The 14,499-nt window shown below is 42.0% G+C and overlaps 1 protein-coding gene across 1 annotated transcript in view; it reads left to right on the forward strand.

Annotated features, from left to right (window-relative positions):
- Positions 1-469: 469 nt before the first annotated feature.
- The window catches only part of LOC136874448 (serine proteinase stubble), a 145,107-nt gene continuing 131,077 nt past the window's right edge, over positions 470-14,499 (forward strand). The window contains exon 1 of the mRNA XM_068227806.1: positions 470-719. Within this exon, the coding sequence (XP_068083907.1) occupies positions 470-719 (250 nt within the window). The remainder of the gene's footprint in view (positions 720-14,499) is intronic.

Below are 14,499 nucleotides of genomic sequence, written 5' to 3' on the forward strand. Positions count from 1 at the left end.
TAATAATAATAATAATAATAATAATAATAATAATAATAATTGTATAGCCTTTGCTACAAACTGCAGGCATTATGAAATGACGCCAATTAGGCTACCTGCGTGCCAATTTCGGCATTTCGTTTCATTCTACAGGTGGCCGAGAAACCAGAAGACTTTTAGGCGACGTTTTCCTTAGGCGTGCCTTTGCTGGCGAGGCCTAGTGTATACAGTGCACTATGCCTTCTGGTATGGGCTGGATTAAATTTGTTACTTTCATTGACCTATCTCAGTCTCATCCTTCGCCTTGATAATATGCAAGTGACTGAGGTATGAGCGATGCTAGTCCCTGTTATGGATGATGTAAAACAAGTTGCTCATAGTGTCTGTTGGTGCATGCATTTCAGTGGGCTTAGCGGACTGATATGTAACAACAACTTCTGGCCCCCCTCCCATCCAACAAACCCCCAGCCCCCACCAGGCAACAACCGTAATGGCCCTACCAGATAACACCGCTGACCACGCAACACCGACCCAGCAGCCACCACCTCCCGAGTCAACATACAGCTGCGTACTACGGGGCATCACCCCGGATATCGCTGAAAGGGAAATAACTCAAGAACTTCGTGCCACTGGAGTCCCTGTAAGGAGGGCCATAAGGATACGCAGCAGCTACGGCCCAACGTACATGGTCCGGCTTCAACTACCGACAGAACAAGACGTCCAGCAACTCATCACTACAGGTGCCCAAATATTCAGCGAACACCACCGAGTTGAACCCTCCCACTCACCACCCCATCCACCCGCCATCCATCAACCACTACACATCACAGCCCCCGGCCACCCCCCCACTCCAATCCCTCCATATCGATAAGCCTATCCACCTCTCCCTCATTCAAGCCCCCAACTCCCATCCACACCCACATTAGATCTCCTCCACTTCCTTATCACCTCTCTTCACAACTGTACAGCCACCCTTCATCTTTTAACCTCACACCTGCTGCCAACCATTCTCATTCCACCATACCCACAGCCTAGTTAGTCTATATGCAAAATCACATGTACCAATAATTGTATCCAAAACCATATGTACCAATAATTGTAACCTTAATATAAAATCTGTAAGCACAAATGCATATGCAACTGTAAACACTATATAATAAAGCACAGAACAGCTACGCTCCTTAGCCAAGAGGCCAAACCCTCACATCTCCTCAAACAATCAATGCTCCCTCTTTTCATCTCCTAACACCAACAAACCTCCAAACCCCGCCAAATCTCCTGGCCAGAGAGAAGGCGTAACCTTCTAGGTGGCCCGAATGAAAACTTTCCCCCTGGTCCTTGGTCGGTGAGGAAAGCAACGGGGAATTACCTCACTCCCCATTTCCCTACTATGCCTCTTCAGTGATGGCTAGGCCATCTATAATAGCTGATGAGGAGATCAAACCAGCCTTCGGGCTGAAAACTGAACATACATTACTTAGGTATTAATTATTTTTTGTTGAGAAAACCTTGAATGTATCACCAGAGCTTTTCACTTACAACGTACATCAGTGTGCGAAATGGACTTTTCCCGCCTTTCTGCGGCTTTTTGGAAAATCGTGATCTTGGGATGTCGTCAATCTACGACTGATCCGCGGAGGGAATTTTATCAATGATCTCACGTTCATCTTACAATATAGTATAGTTGACAGCAACAGTGAATTCACTTTATTAGCTTTCGTATACATTGAATCGATCTAACTGTTCAGACATAATGGGTAGTCCCGTTGTTTCCGCTTTTCACAGCAGGCATATACCAATACCGACCCTTAATTATGCTTTAAATGCTACTTTCCCGTCCACACCACTTTCGATCCCAGCGCTGCCGAAAACCTGTAGGTGATAGACCGACATTTAACTCCTGGAAAAAATAAAGATAATAGACCAAGTTTGCTCTTCAGCTCAACCATTTCAAGTAATACATGTTCATAAAACGAACTGCTTATAACTGAATTGTTTCGAATAAATTATTCATGTATACATAGAACATCATGAGTTTCAGGTGTAAAAATCAAATGCAACAATTTTGTGTGTCCAATTATTAATCATACGGACTCGATTTCGTTGGTGACTTGTTATTTTTATTTACAAGATTACCGAACATTAGTTATTCACGTGTGTGAAGAAAAAAAAGATTTACTTTCCATAAATTATTATGCGTCCAAAGGATTGATTGACAGAATGTCAGCACGGTATTGTAAACATCTTCAATTGACATTGGCAAGTGAGATAAGATAATTGAGATGTACATACATTATACATGATAGATAATGTCATAAAGACTATACCTCATTTAAGATATGAGTGATGACAAGATGTACATGTCTCTGGTATCTTCTAGATTAGGTCATTATCATCTGACCCAAGTTAGCTCAACCCATAGAGTCGAATGGTACTGTTGGTAATCCTTGAAATGGTTTCTTCGTGGTTTCTAATAATTTCAGTCCTAAGGAAATTGCCGAATAGTGAAAATGAAAACCTACAACCTGTTCTCCAGTCATTGACAGGGTCAGGGTGTGATGAATGAAGCAGATATAGGCTATTAGTACGATGGGGTCGCCACTCCCAAAGCGATATATTAATGACTGATAAATGCTATGAAATGAGAATGGAGAGTGTTGCTGGAATGAAAGATGACAGGGAAAACCGGAGTACCCGCAGAAAAACCTGTCCCGCCTCCGCTTTGTCCAGCACAAATCTCACATGGAGTGACCGGCATTTGAACGACGGTATCCAGCGGTGAGAGGCCGACGCGCTGCCGTCTGAGCCACGGAGGCTCCCTGCCGAATAGTAACTTCCTCAAATTAATATCTCTGTCCTCTCCTTAATTCGCACATACAATCAGATCTCAGTGACGTGGTTGGTTAGGGATTGTCCTTCTGTTCCAAAGATAGCGAGTTCGACTCTGGGGATTTTTAAATACCAAAATTCCGTGTCTTTGTCTTCAGTCAAGTTAAACGACTTCTACAGGGAAGGTTTCCGATATCGCTGTGACTCTTGAAATTCTTGAGAATTGAAGGACGTTAAAACAACCAATATTATTAGAACAAATACCCGAGTGATACACTTTATGAGCCAATTCACACTAAAGTAAGTTTCGCGAGGGTGTTGATCATGATGCGTCAAGCTCTGAAATTAAATACAACAAAGTACCTTTTATGTTATGCACGACAGAGAATGTAAAGACACGAATGGAAAATTGTAAGTGACTTACACATACAGTTTTTGCCCAGTTTACTTTCTACAGACTATGTTTGTGACTATATTTTGATTATTAAACAAGACTTAGGTTTTAAATTAACAACAATAATAATAATTATTATATATTATTATTATTGTTATTATTATATTGGTCCAGCTTCTTGGCTGAATGATCAACGTAGCGGCTTTTTCTTGAGAAGACCTCGGGTTCGATTCCCGACCAGGCCGGGAATGTAAATGCGTATGGTTAATTCCTCTGGCTCGGGGACTGGGTGCTTGTAGGTCTATTCGCCTTAATACACTTTTCTACATCTGCTTACAACACACCCCAGAGTCAATTACCCACAGAAACACGTAATAGTGAATACATCCTTCCACACAGGGCTGGCGTTAGGAAAGGTACCCGAACATAATTTTTTTTTTGTTGCTAGTTGCTTTACGTCGCACCGACACAGATACGTCTTATGGCGACGATGGGACAGGAAAGGGCTAGGAGTGGGAAGGAAGCGGCCGTGGCCTTAATTAAGGTACAGCCCCAGCATTTGCCTGGTGTGAAAATGGGAAACCACGGAAAACCATCTTCAGGGCTGCCGACAGTGGGGTTCGAACCTACTATCTCCCGAATACTGGATACTGGCCGCACTTAAGCGACTGCAGCTGTCGAGCTCGGTCATGACATAAAATTTAGACCAGATCCACGTTAACTGCCCATCCCATAAAATTTGGATAAGGCCAGGAAGAATAGTAAAGAAGTAATAATAGTATTGGTTGTATATCCCACTAACTATTTTCACGCGTTTGGAGACGCCAAGATAGCGGAATTTTGTTCCGCTGGAGTTCTCTAACGTGTCGGTAAATCCACCGTAGTGACTGGCGTATTAGAGCGCCTTCAAGTACCGCCACACTGAGCCAGAATTGAACCCGCTAACTACAGCTCAAAAATTCAGCGCCATACCGTCTGTGCCATTCGGCCCGACAAATTTCAAATTAGGTTCGCGGTTGTTGAGTAGTATTAGAGCACTTCGAAGAAACTACCAGGTAAATGGTTAGTACAGAGCAAAAATATCGCAACAAAATCTGAAATGCAAGTGGGGACTTCTTTCTGACCAATTTTCTCTGATCACTGAACTGCTGTCATATGGCATCCTGCTTTATTGACACGTAAGTCAGTGGTGGGTGTTGCACACTGAACCGCGGCGACATTGCACGCGTGTTAAAAGACAGTGAGTTACTCCTAGTGGAGTCATCGTAGCAGCAATTGTAATCAGGGTAGGCCGGTGACTCTTGTCTTGACGTTTCGAGAACTGAACTTGCCGTCATTTAAAACTGAATCCATTATACAAAATGATGACTATTCGAAATGTTCGTTTTGCGGCAGTGTACTCACTGGCCAGCGGAAGCTTCGTTCCACGTATATATATATTATTTTTTTTGCTAGGGGCTTTACGTCGCTCCGACACAGATAGGTCTTATGGCGACGATGGGATAGGAAAGGCCTAGGAGTTGGAAGGAAGCGGCCGTGGCCTTAATTAAGGTACAGCCCCAGCATTTCCTGGTGTGAAAATGGGAAACCACGGAAAACCATCTTCAGGGCTGCCGATAGTGGGATTCGAACCTACTATCTCCCGGATGCAAGCTCACAGCCGCGCGCCTCAACGCGCACGGCCAACTCGCCCGGTCGTTCCACGTATATACGTGAGCTAATTTTTGTTCACTTATGAATATGAATTGAAAAAAAAAAGTTGCAGACAATAATCCTTGAAGAGATTTGCGTGTCTGTATGCCGAAATTTTTGTCCCAGGTTAGTAATAGCTAAGTAAAGTGGCTCTTGCATAATACCATTGCCCCTATCCAAAAAAATGTTTTCTCTTTTAATGATGGAAAGCTCGTAGAAAAAAAAAGGTGTAAACATGATAGAGAAAGAAGACGCTCTGGGGAAAGATGTGATAGAGTAAACATTCGTCGCCGTCGTATTCTGCTAATCCCTAGACCACGGCCAGCGGACATGTGAACATGCAAAAGTATCCATTCTTGTCTTGTGCTCAAAGGAGTGATTCTCAGGATAAGCGATGCGGATGTGAGCGAAAGTAGCGTGTTATCCACGCCCGCATGAGTCTATCTCATGAATGAGGGTCATGAACTCGTCGGAAGAGGTGCGTTCCTCGTGTGAGTAACGGACGTGAAAGTGGGAAACAGAATATAACGTGCCTGTCTGATTAAAATGCCCTGTCTCAATACCAGCTTAATCATTTCTCAACAACTATATCCGCATCTCAACGTTTGCCAACTTTCGGTTTGACTTAGTCATCATCAGCATCGGCAATAAGTAGCCGTTTACCTGGAACACCACACTTCTAAAACTCGTACATGGCTACAACAATGGGGTCTGACAAATCCTGTCAGTATTTAGTGTTAATATCACAGTGAACGACATTTTACACTTCTTATTATAATTATCTACTATATAGTTCAATAATACAGGAACATAACTTTACGGCGCAATATATTTTTGTATTCGCATTCATTGAATAATTGATATAATTTATTTATTCGTATCAGAGGCAATAAATCATATCAATTATCAGTTAAGAATGAGAAACAATACTTAGAGAACTGGTAAAAACACACTAGAGGTAGGCTACATTCAAAGTAACTATTATCATATTATATCGGACCAGAGTTCGGCGAGATCTCGACCATTTGGTGTGGACTTCACTAAATCTTGCATGGTACAAACGAGAGGGCAGGAATTGCAATAACGGAGGTGCGCCATGGTTTGTAGTTCTCCGCAGGCACAGAGGGTTGACTCTTCGGAGAGACCCCACTTCTTCATATTGATGTTAGATCGACCGACCCCAGACCTCAGCCTGTTCAGACTCTTCCATGTAGACCACGACTCTTCATGACTGGCTGGAAGGGTTTCAGATGGATCCACCTATCCATTGATATGGAGGTTTCTGGATCTCCGGGAAGTTAGTCTTGATGATTGAGGTGAATCCGAAAGGTAATCATTAGAATGTAGAAAACTTATCCTGGGTTTCAATCGTTGTTGAGCAGGTTAACTGATATAATGCTACGGAATGATACTTTGAAAATAGCTGATATACAAGAAAGTTAATTATTAGCTAGTTCATTAGATCGATATTTACGAGTTATTATACTCTATTCACAGTAAAAACATCTCGTAATAATAAAACCATATTGAACCCTTTGGTCCATATTGAGGGATACCTACCTTTCTTACCTATCAGCAAAGTTCATGAGATCTGTCTCTTGGGTCGTATCGGGTTCTTCGTCACTTGCTGAGGTAAAGGTAGGGTTCAGTAATTCTAATCTATCTACTGGAATGAAAGGTCTGTTTAAAAGATTCCTATTTATTCAGGAAAATTCTGAAGTAATCTGATATGTCAACGGTATCATAGAAGTCAATTGTGTCCACTGGACACCACAATCATTTTTACATAAAGGTCATAACACTGGTGTGAGACTTTAACGTAACTGCCTGATGGGCATTCATACTAGAAACCATTGTCTCAATTATTAATCATTTAAGAAAGGAAAGTCTGGAAATCCTTAAATTCGGCTTCCATGTGAGACCACATGTACCATCATAGTGATTCGTTATGGTCCAGCCCTCGTAACACGAACTCTGGACTCTGGGTATAATTAAGGCCGTCCAATCGGTGTGTACCACACAGTGGTTCTACGGTATGGACCCTTAATTGAATCGATGTGACCTGCGTCTATGTCATGGACCGACATCTAATCTTCGAAGTTACTTTAAAGTCATTGTGGATGATGACCGCAAGGAAATGATGCTACAATGGCATATGGCCCTAATCTAAGTCACTGAGGTTGATGACCCCCTGACCATCCAAGTTTCTAGGCTGAAGGCTAAACAGAATTAAGTTACATCGGTTGATGACCAAAGTTTCCACTTTACTATCCCCAGCACATTCACTGCTCAATCAATCAAAGTTCAATAATCACAACAATAGCAATGCTCACAAACTTTGTGGCAGTAAAATCCATTTCCTTCGGATATGTCCCCTTAATCGTTACTTTACATTTAAATATTCCCCAGAAAACAAACTAAAATTTCCAGAATGCATCTCCAAGTTATTCGCTTGATTAAAGTTATCTCAAAATGCGGTTTCACTGAATTTAATAATTAAATAAATTTAAATGATTTAACGAAATGTTAAAGGACAGTAAATTTTATCTCCGCGGACTCTGGTTTCTTCACAAATTCCTACGCAGCTGTGATGTGAATTCAATCTTGTGACATTTATCTGGCTGGAAAAGAATCGTTACATAATTCATGTCCAGTTATATATCTTGTCTCATGATCTCACACTTTAAAATCTAATCTAGTCCTAACCGTTATTAACACTTGGATATCCTAAGAATCTACGTACAAACCAAACAACTCGCCATATAATTACGATGTCATATCTCGTCATACCATTTATGAATATTGCACACCCCTCACAGACAAACCAATCATCACAGCCATCGCTCTATATTTTGGACAACCCTTAATTTGGTTACTCTGTTCCTTATACTCGAAGTTCATGGTTTCAAATGTTCATTACGTCCCCAATTAAACAAATTTTACAGTATTTCACAACACTCAGATTATTACCGGCTATGAATTTCAACTAAATCCAGCATTTTAACGTTCTCCCCGGAATTGAGAATACAATCTCAATTCCACGCCTGTCCCGTTATCATATGGCACAGCTGAGGCCTCTCGTCCCCAAGTTCGCTTGGCAGTAACATGAAACACCTGGTTTGTTCCACTTGACTGGCTTCTCAAAATGCTCACCTTTAAACTCTGCCGACATAATTAAACAAATACGATATTCTAACCAACAAAATGCACAGATTATGCTTCAAGATGCCCACACTAATTATACGCGTCGCCAATTAATACCGCTATGGATTTCTATGTATTTCTTTCCATTCCCAACATTATAAAATATTCCTCGGGCTATCACGTCCCGGCTTCAATGACAGGACTCTAACCTGATTCGCACAACTCATCTCAACTCATATAAAACATTCCTCGGGCTTCCGTGTCCCGGCTTCAATGACAGGTCCAACCTGATTCACAAATCTCATATCAACCAAACTAACCTCTGTTTCCCAGCTCCACAATTATCATCGACAAAGAACTGGGAAAAATCCTTACTAGAAATCTCGACGTCTAATATCGCACAATGCATTAATCATGAATAACTTCGCATAAAGGATATCGTATTTAATAACTTGATTTTTACTAAAAATGACTGAAACATTCTACTAGATCTTTTTATTGTTAGTCAGACACAGTTTAAAATGGGCCTAGAAAAACGTTTCTCTCCGTGACCAAATTTATCACCCTAGATTCTCACCCGACAGCGCGCCTCCACTCGATTGAAAATGAGTAACCATGGATTCCTATATTATTAACGCCAAATTGCAGACAGAAAAATTTTACGTCGAATGAACGTCTTAATTTGACATCACAAAATATAGGCAGTACACTCACACGGATGACGATCTACATTGGACGTGATATCACTTCGAAACCCTATTCAATAACTTTTTACAACATTATACGGCACTCGCAAGACTTCAAAAATTTATCCAAGTGGAAAATAAAACTAATGACTCTTTTAGTTGTACTCTCACATTTACAAAACTTAGTAGGGGTGACCACTGCGTCGTATATCCCCATTCAAATACACTTTCAGAGATCATGAAACAAGATATAATAGGTAGTAAGATGGAAAGTCACATTACCTTATGTAGTCACACCATTGTTCGTCATAGGGCTCACCTGCGACCCTGGCATTTTATTTAGCCATTTTTACATTCATGGCTGTACAGATCATTATTATCTTTCTTCAGGTTTCCTGGAATAAAGCATAAAAAAAGAGAATACCCTTCACTTGTTTGCTGAGCGCACACGATGGACTATAATTATTTCCGCACACGAATTACTTAATCACATTAGAATTTATTCAGTACTTTGACCGTCCTATCTGGTACAATTGTTTCACTCAAGAAAACTATCTCCTCATGGAGTCAAGACCTAGCCACAATGGCTAAAATCTGCCGTTGAACTCAGTCTACTTTTGTTGTTTGATTTCGCAGAGCAGCTCAACAATTTTTCATCCGCTTTGTATCACAAATGCCGGAGAAGGAGACTTCGTCATGGCGTCCCTTCATATTTATAGCAGTTACCCCCTCTCTTCGGATATCTCCCTTTGCCGCCAAGAAAATTTCTATAAATTTTCTGACTTAACTAAACTGTAATTTCAAGAGTTTAGAACGTGACTACATGCTTGCTACATTTCTGGCGGTAGTGTTCATGGACATTTAAAATTTATACGGGTTCGATTTGTGAGATGATTGACCCCCTTTGATAAGCACTATATTTTTTTGACTTGGCTTGGGTCACGCCATGTACACGCGCTTTGAAATAGTTCACAAAAATGACTTGAGATTCTTCCGCCGTCGACACGTGTGGCTGACGTCACGTACCCCAGAGCGTGGGACCGAAGGTAATCACCCCCTCGTCACGTGTCAAATCCATGCTATCAAGAATCCAACTTTTAAATGATTGTCGATTTATGCATAATGTTCTTAGGGCACAAAGGTCATGGGTTCAATATCTTAGAGTAAGTGTTCCTGATAGATTTTCTTGGTCGGGTATTCCAACGTGCTTCGAAGACATGAACTCCGCTACACTCAATGTCTTCAGTTACGTTGTGACACCCAGATGACACTTTCATATCTGTCACTGTCACCATCCTCCGGTATCTATGTTATGTTCTTTCTAATAGTCTTAATCCGGAAGTAGCCATTTCGAAAATCACACAGATACACTACTCATATTATCAACCAGGCAAACAAAAATATTCGACGTCAAAACATTAACAATGGGCAACTGCAAAAGGAAATAATTTATGAGGAAAACACTATCGTGAATGCCAAGCTGGGTTTTTTGGGAGCATGAACTTAAGGCCTATTTGTCTGTGTCGTCAGAATGCCCCTTGCAACTAACAGATTGCAAGGATTCATTGTAGCTCACAGAGAGGTACCAACCTAATTCACATCGATGATCCTAAATTCCACTGGTAAAATGAGAAATATATTCAATGATTTCGTGCTGGGTTTCTAAGACCCCTCTGTGGTGTCCCAGGGTATGTTGTCAACGCTACCGGCGAGATGCGATCTGAAGGATCTCGAAGGATAAGTAGGGCTCGGAAGCACATTTTGTGCTTTACAACTACTTCTATTAGTCTATATAAACCATTTTCCTTCCGACCTAGTGGAATATGGTTAGTGCTATGGTTCAGCTGTTAGATTTTTTCACGATTTATTCCGCATTGGAATTTTAATCTGAAAAGAGGAATTGTTGTTAAGGAGAACATCCGAATTTTAGACCCCTGTCAGAAGCCATTAGAGTCAGGTTGACTCTCGAGCTTCGGGAATACCTAGAATAAGCTGAAATTATTTTTTCTTTGTCGCTTTTCCAACACTTTAGCTGTGTCAAGGGTTCGATATTTGTCTCATGATTCAACTTGGGCCAGTTCCTATGTCCGGATGCCTATTCTTATTCCAACCCGATATTGAAGGAACCTTCATTTTTACGTGGTTTTGAGGTAATAGGTGTGTGATGTGTTGCATGTAAATGGAGAAATATATATTAAAGGTATCGCAAACACCTGGTATAGTGGCACGAATTAAGCAGATGCAATTATAATCTCAGACGCGGGCGAGAATCGAACCCAGCACTCTCTGAACCGAAAGCAACCGAAAGCTGTTACTCTGGAGCCGGACGAGAATAAGTTGAAATGTATATTATTATTATTATTATTATTATTATTATTATTATTATTATTAATATTTGCTAGTGGTTTTACGTCGCACCGTCACAGATAGGTCTTACGGTGACGACGGGAAAGGAAAGGCCTCGGAGTCGGAAGGAAGCGGCCGTGGCCTTAATTAAGGTACAGCCCCAGCATTTGCCTGGTGTGAAAATGTGAAACCACGGAAAACCATCTTCAGGACTGCCGACAGTGGGATTAGAACCCACTATCTCCCGGACGTAAATTCACAGCCACGCGCCTCTATCCGCACGGCCAACTCGCCCGGTTATTATTATTATTATTATTATTATTATTATTATTATTATTATTATTATTATTATTATTATCGGGTGAACTCTTGCTTTCTTCCCACTTTATTTCTTTTTCTTTTTCACCCCTTAACATTCTCTTTCTGACTTCTTCAATTTTCGAAGTGTCTTTAGGTATCTTATTAGAATTATAATAACTTCTTTCGGCTGCCATTGCTGGCCTAGTGCAGCCATTGTAAGGCAAGTCCTCAGTAGAGGAATGCGTCGTCTGCCATGTAGATGAAATTGCGTGCTTGTGTGGTGTATGGCGGATGTCTAGAGTAGCACAAGTTCACTGTCCTCGAGTCAAAGAATTAATTATTTAAAATGCCTCGATCCAGCTGGGAATAAACCCGAATGTAAAGACGGTGACCACTCAGCCATGGAACTGGACTCATTCGAGTTAAGAAAGTGTAATTATCTGGAAACAATCACCATCGTCATTAGAAACCACAGTATTTTTGTTGTGGATTTGAAACATTATTTTCCTTCAAAGTTACCTCCAGACGAGCTGTAAACAATGACAATAAATGTGTCCCGGAAGCTCTTGTGCTGGACTTCACACGGCGGTCGTTCGCCCTCAGCAGGTACAAAGAGGTTCTGTAAGCGATGAGAAGATACGTTTTGCAAATTACAGATGGGGCAACCAGTGTTTATCTTCTGCCTATCCAAGAACCCAGACCACATTCTTTAGATAATTAAGATATAAAGTTCATGAGGAGTACACGTTCTTTTCAACAATACCCTAAAACTCGCGATCAAGATAGTTATCAGATTAAATATCTCTTGCAAGTGTTTTAGCATCGCACTAACTCAGTGAGGTTTTCGGGGATGAAGGAACAGGAAATGCCTGACTTGAGAAGAAAGCTTCTTGCTTGTTGTTTAAAGGGACCTAACATCTAAGGTCATCGACCCTGAGAAAAAAACGGCCGTGGCCTTAATAAGGTAGAGCCGCAGCATTTGCCTCGTATGGAAATGGGAAACTACGGAAACTTATCAACAGTTTGGTGGGGTTCGAAACCATTATCTCCTGAACGCAAGTTCATAACTACGTGGCTCGTAGCGCGCAGCTAACTCGCTTGGTCGTCACTCAGTATTCTGCCATCATGTGCACAAAGATAACAAGCGATCCCACGCCTCAGCAAATTTCGGAGTAACATAAATGTCTTTTTTTTCTCCACATTCTACCCTAAGTATGCATTAAAATGCATTCAGGATACTTTTTAAGTCAGCGTATTCTTCGTAATACTATCCACCGCCATACGCTGATACAGACACCATAAGAACAGGATATCAGTCAATAGCGGTCGGTAGATGCAGAGTGGGTGTCGGCCCTTGGGTTTCGTCCTTTAAATGGCCACGGTTCCCTGACCGGCCAACCGAGCAGAGGAGAGGTGGCCACGGGTCTACCGTGGCTTTACACCTCTGCATTCGGGAGACGGAACAGGGCTGAATCTCATGGCTGGCCCCAACCGTCGGCTGTCCTGAGAATGGTTTTCCATTCTCCTGCACTAAGGCGAATGCCGGGACAGTTCGTAGTATAGGCCACGGCCGCCCAACCCCCTCACCCTCGCCACACATCTCCTTCACCGTAACAAATCTCCCGGCCTGAGAGACTCCGTCACCGTCTAAGAGGCCCGCCTCCCCCTTCAGGGGAGGAATGAAAACGTTTAGTAGTAGTAGTCAATAGCTCCAGAGATGCAACTACACAGAGGTGATGACGACAATGTCCTTTGCTTAAACAGTATAGTAAAGCAGAATATACTTAATAGCATGCTCATCATCTTATCTTGTTTTATTTATTAGCTCACCTGGTTTAGTTGTGTGTACAACTGACAGTTGTCCGAGTAGTTCTTGGCAGTCCTTGTTTAACCTTACAGTGATGGTGATGGCCGTTGTTCATAGGTAAAGTAAAACTACATCTCCATCCCCTCTTAACTCTAATTAGAAGAGAAAAAGGAAGTAGTTCAACACTTCAAAAAATGAAATGATAGGTAAAATATGATTGTTATTTTAAGGTGCATATTCCTAGATCATCGCCTTCATCGGCAAAATAAACTGAATGACAGGCTTCCTCCATGGATCAGTGGCAGAGTGTCGGTCTCTGGCTGCGAGGATCGCGGGTTAAATCCCGACGGAGGTGGTCGGAAGTTTTGAAGAAAGATTTCGTACGATATCGGAATCTCTTGTGACACACGCGTTAACACGATAAAATGAATTACATATCAGGCATAGATCGCCCAACAGAGTTCTGATTTCTCTGTTGTCTTGGAGTAAAGTGAAACGTATTATTATTATTATTATTATTATTATTATTATTATTATTATTATTATTATTATTATTATTATTATTATTGTCCGTCTCCTTGGTTGAATGGACAGCGTCTGGGCTTTCAGTTCAGATGCCCTGGGTTCGATTCCTGGCCGGGCCACGGATTTTAACCGCGTTTAGATAATTTCATAAGTTCGGGAGCTCCGTGTTTACGTTCATCCTTCATCCTTCCGCCCTCTTTCTTTTTCCTCTTCTTAGACCACTCTGAACCAGCTTTCTTTTTTTTTCTTTCGCTTTGGAATCCTTCCTTGATTACTCCCTCTCTTATATTATCTTCTTCTTCTTAATCTGCTTACCCTCAAGGCTTGGTTTTTCCTTCGCACTCAGCGAGGGATCCCACCTCTACCACCTCAAGGGCAATGTCCTGGAGCTTCAGACTTTGGGTCGGGGATACAACTGGGGAGAATGACCAGTATCTCGCCCAGACGGCCTCACCTGCTATGCTCAACAGGGGCCTTGTGGAGGGATGGGAAGATTGGATGGGACAGGCAAGGAAGAGGGAAGCAAGCGGCCGTGGCCTTAAGTTAGGTACCATCCGGGTATTTGCCTAGAGGCGAAGTGGGAAACCACGGAAAACCACTTCTAGGATGGCTGAGGTGGGAATCGGACCCACCTCTACTCAGTTGACCTCCCGAGGCTGAGTGGACCCCGTTCCAGCCCTCGTACCACTTTTCAAATTTCGTGGCAGAGCCGGGAATCGAACCCGGACCTCTGGGGGTGGCAGCTAATCACACTAACCACTACACCACAGAGGCGGACTCTATTATATTATTTCGTT

This window comes from Anabrus simplex, chromosome 5, assembly GCF_040414725.1.
Source record: "Anabrus simplex isolate iqAnaSimp1 chromosome 5, ASM4041472v1, whole genome shotgun sequence".
Taxonomy (NCBI): domain Eukaryota; kingdom Metazoa; phylum Arthropoda; class Insecta; order Orthoptera; family Tettigoniidae; genus Anabrus; species Anabrus simplex.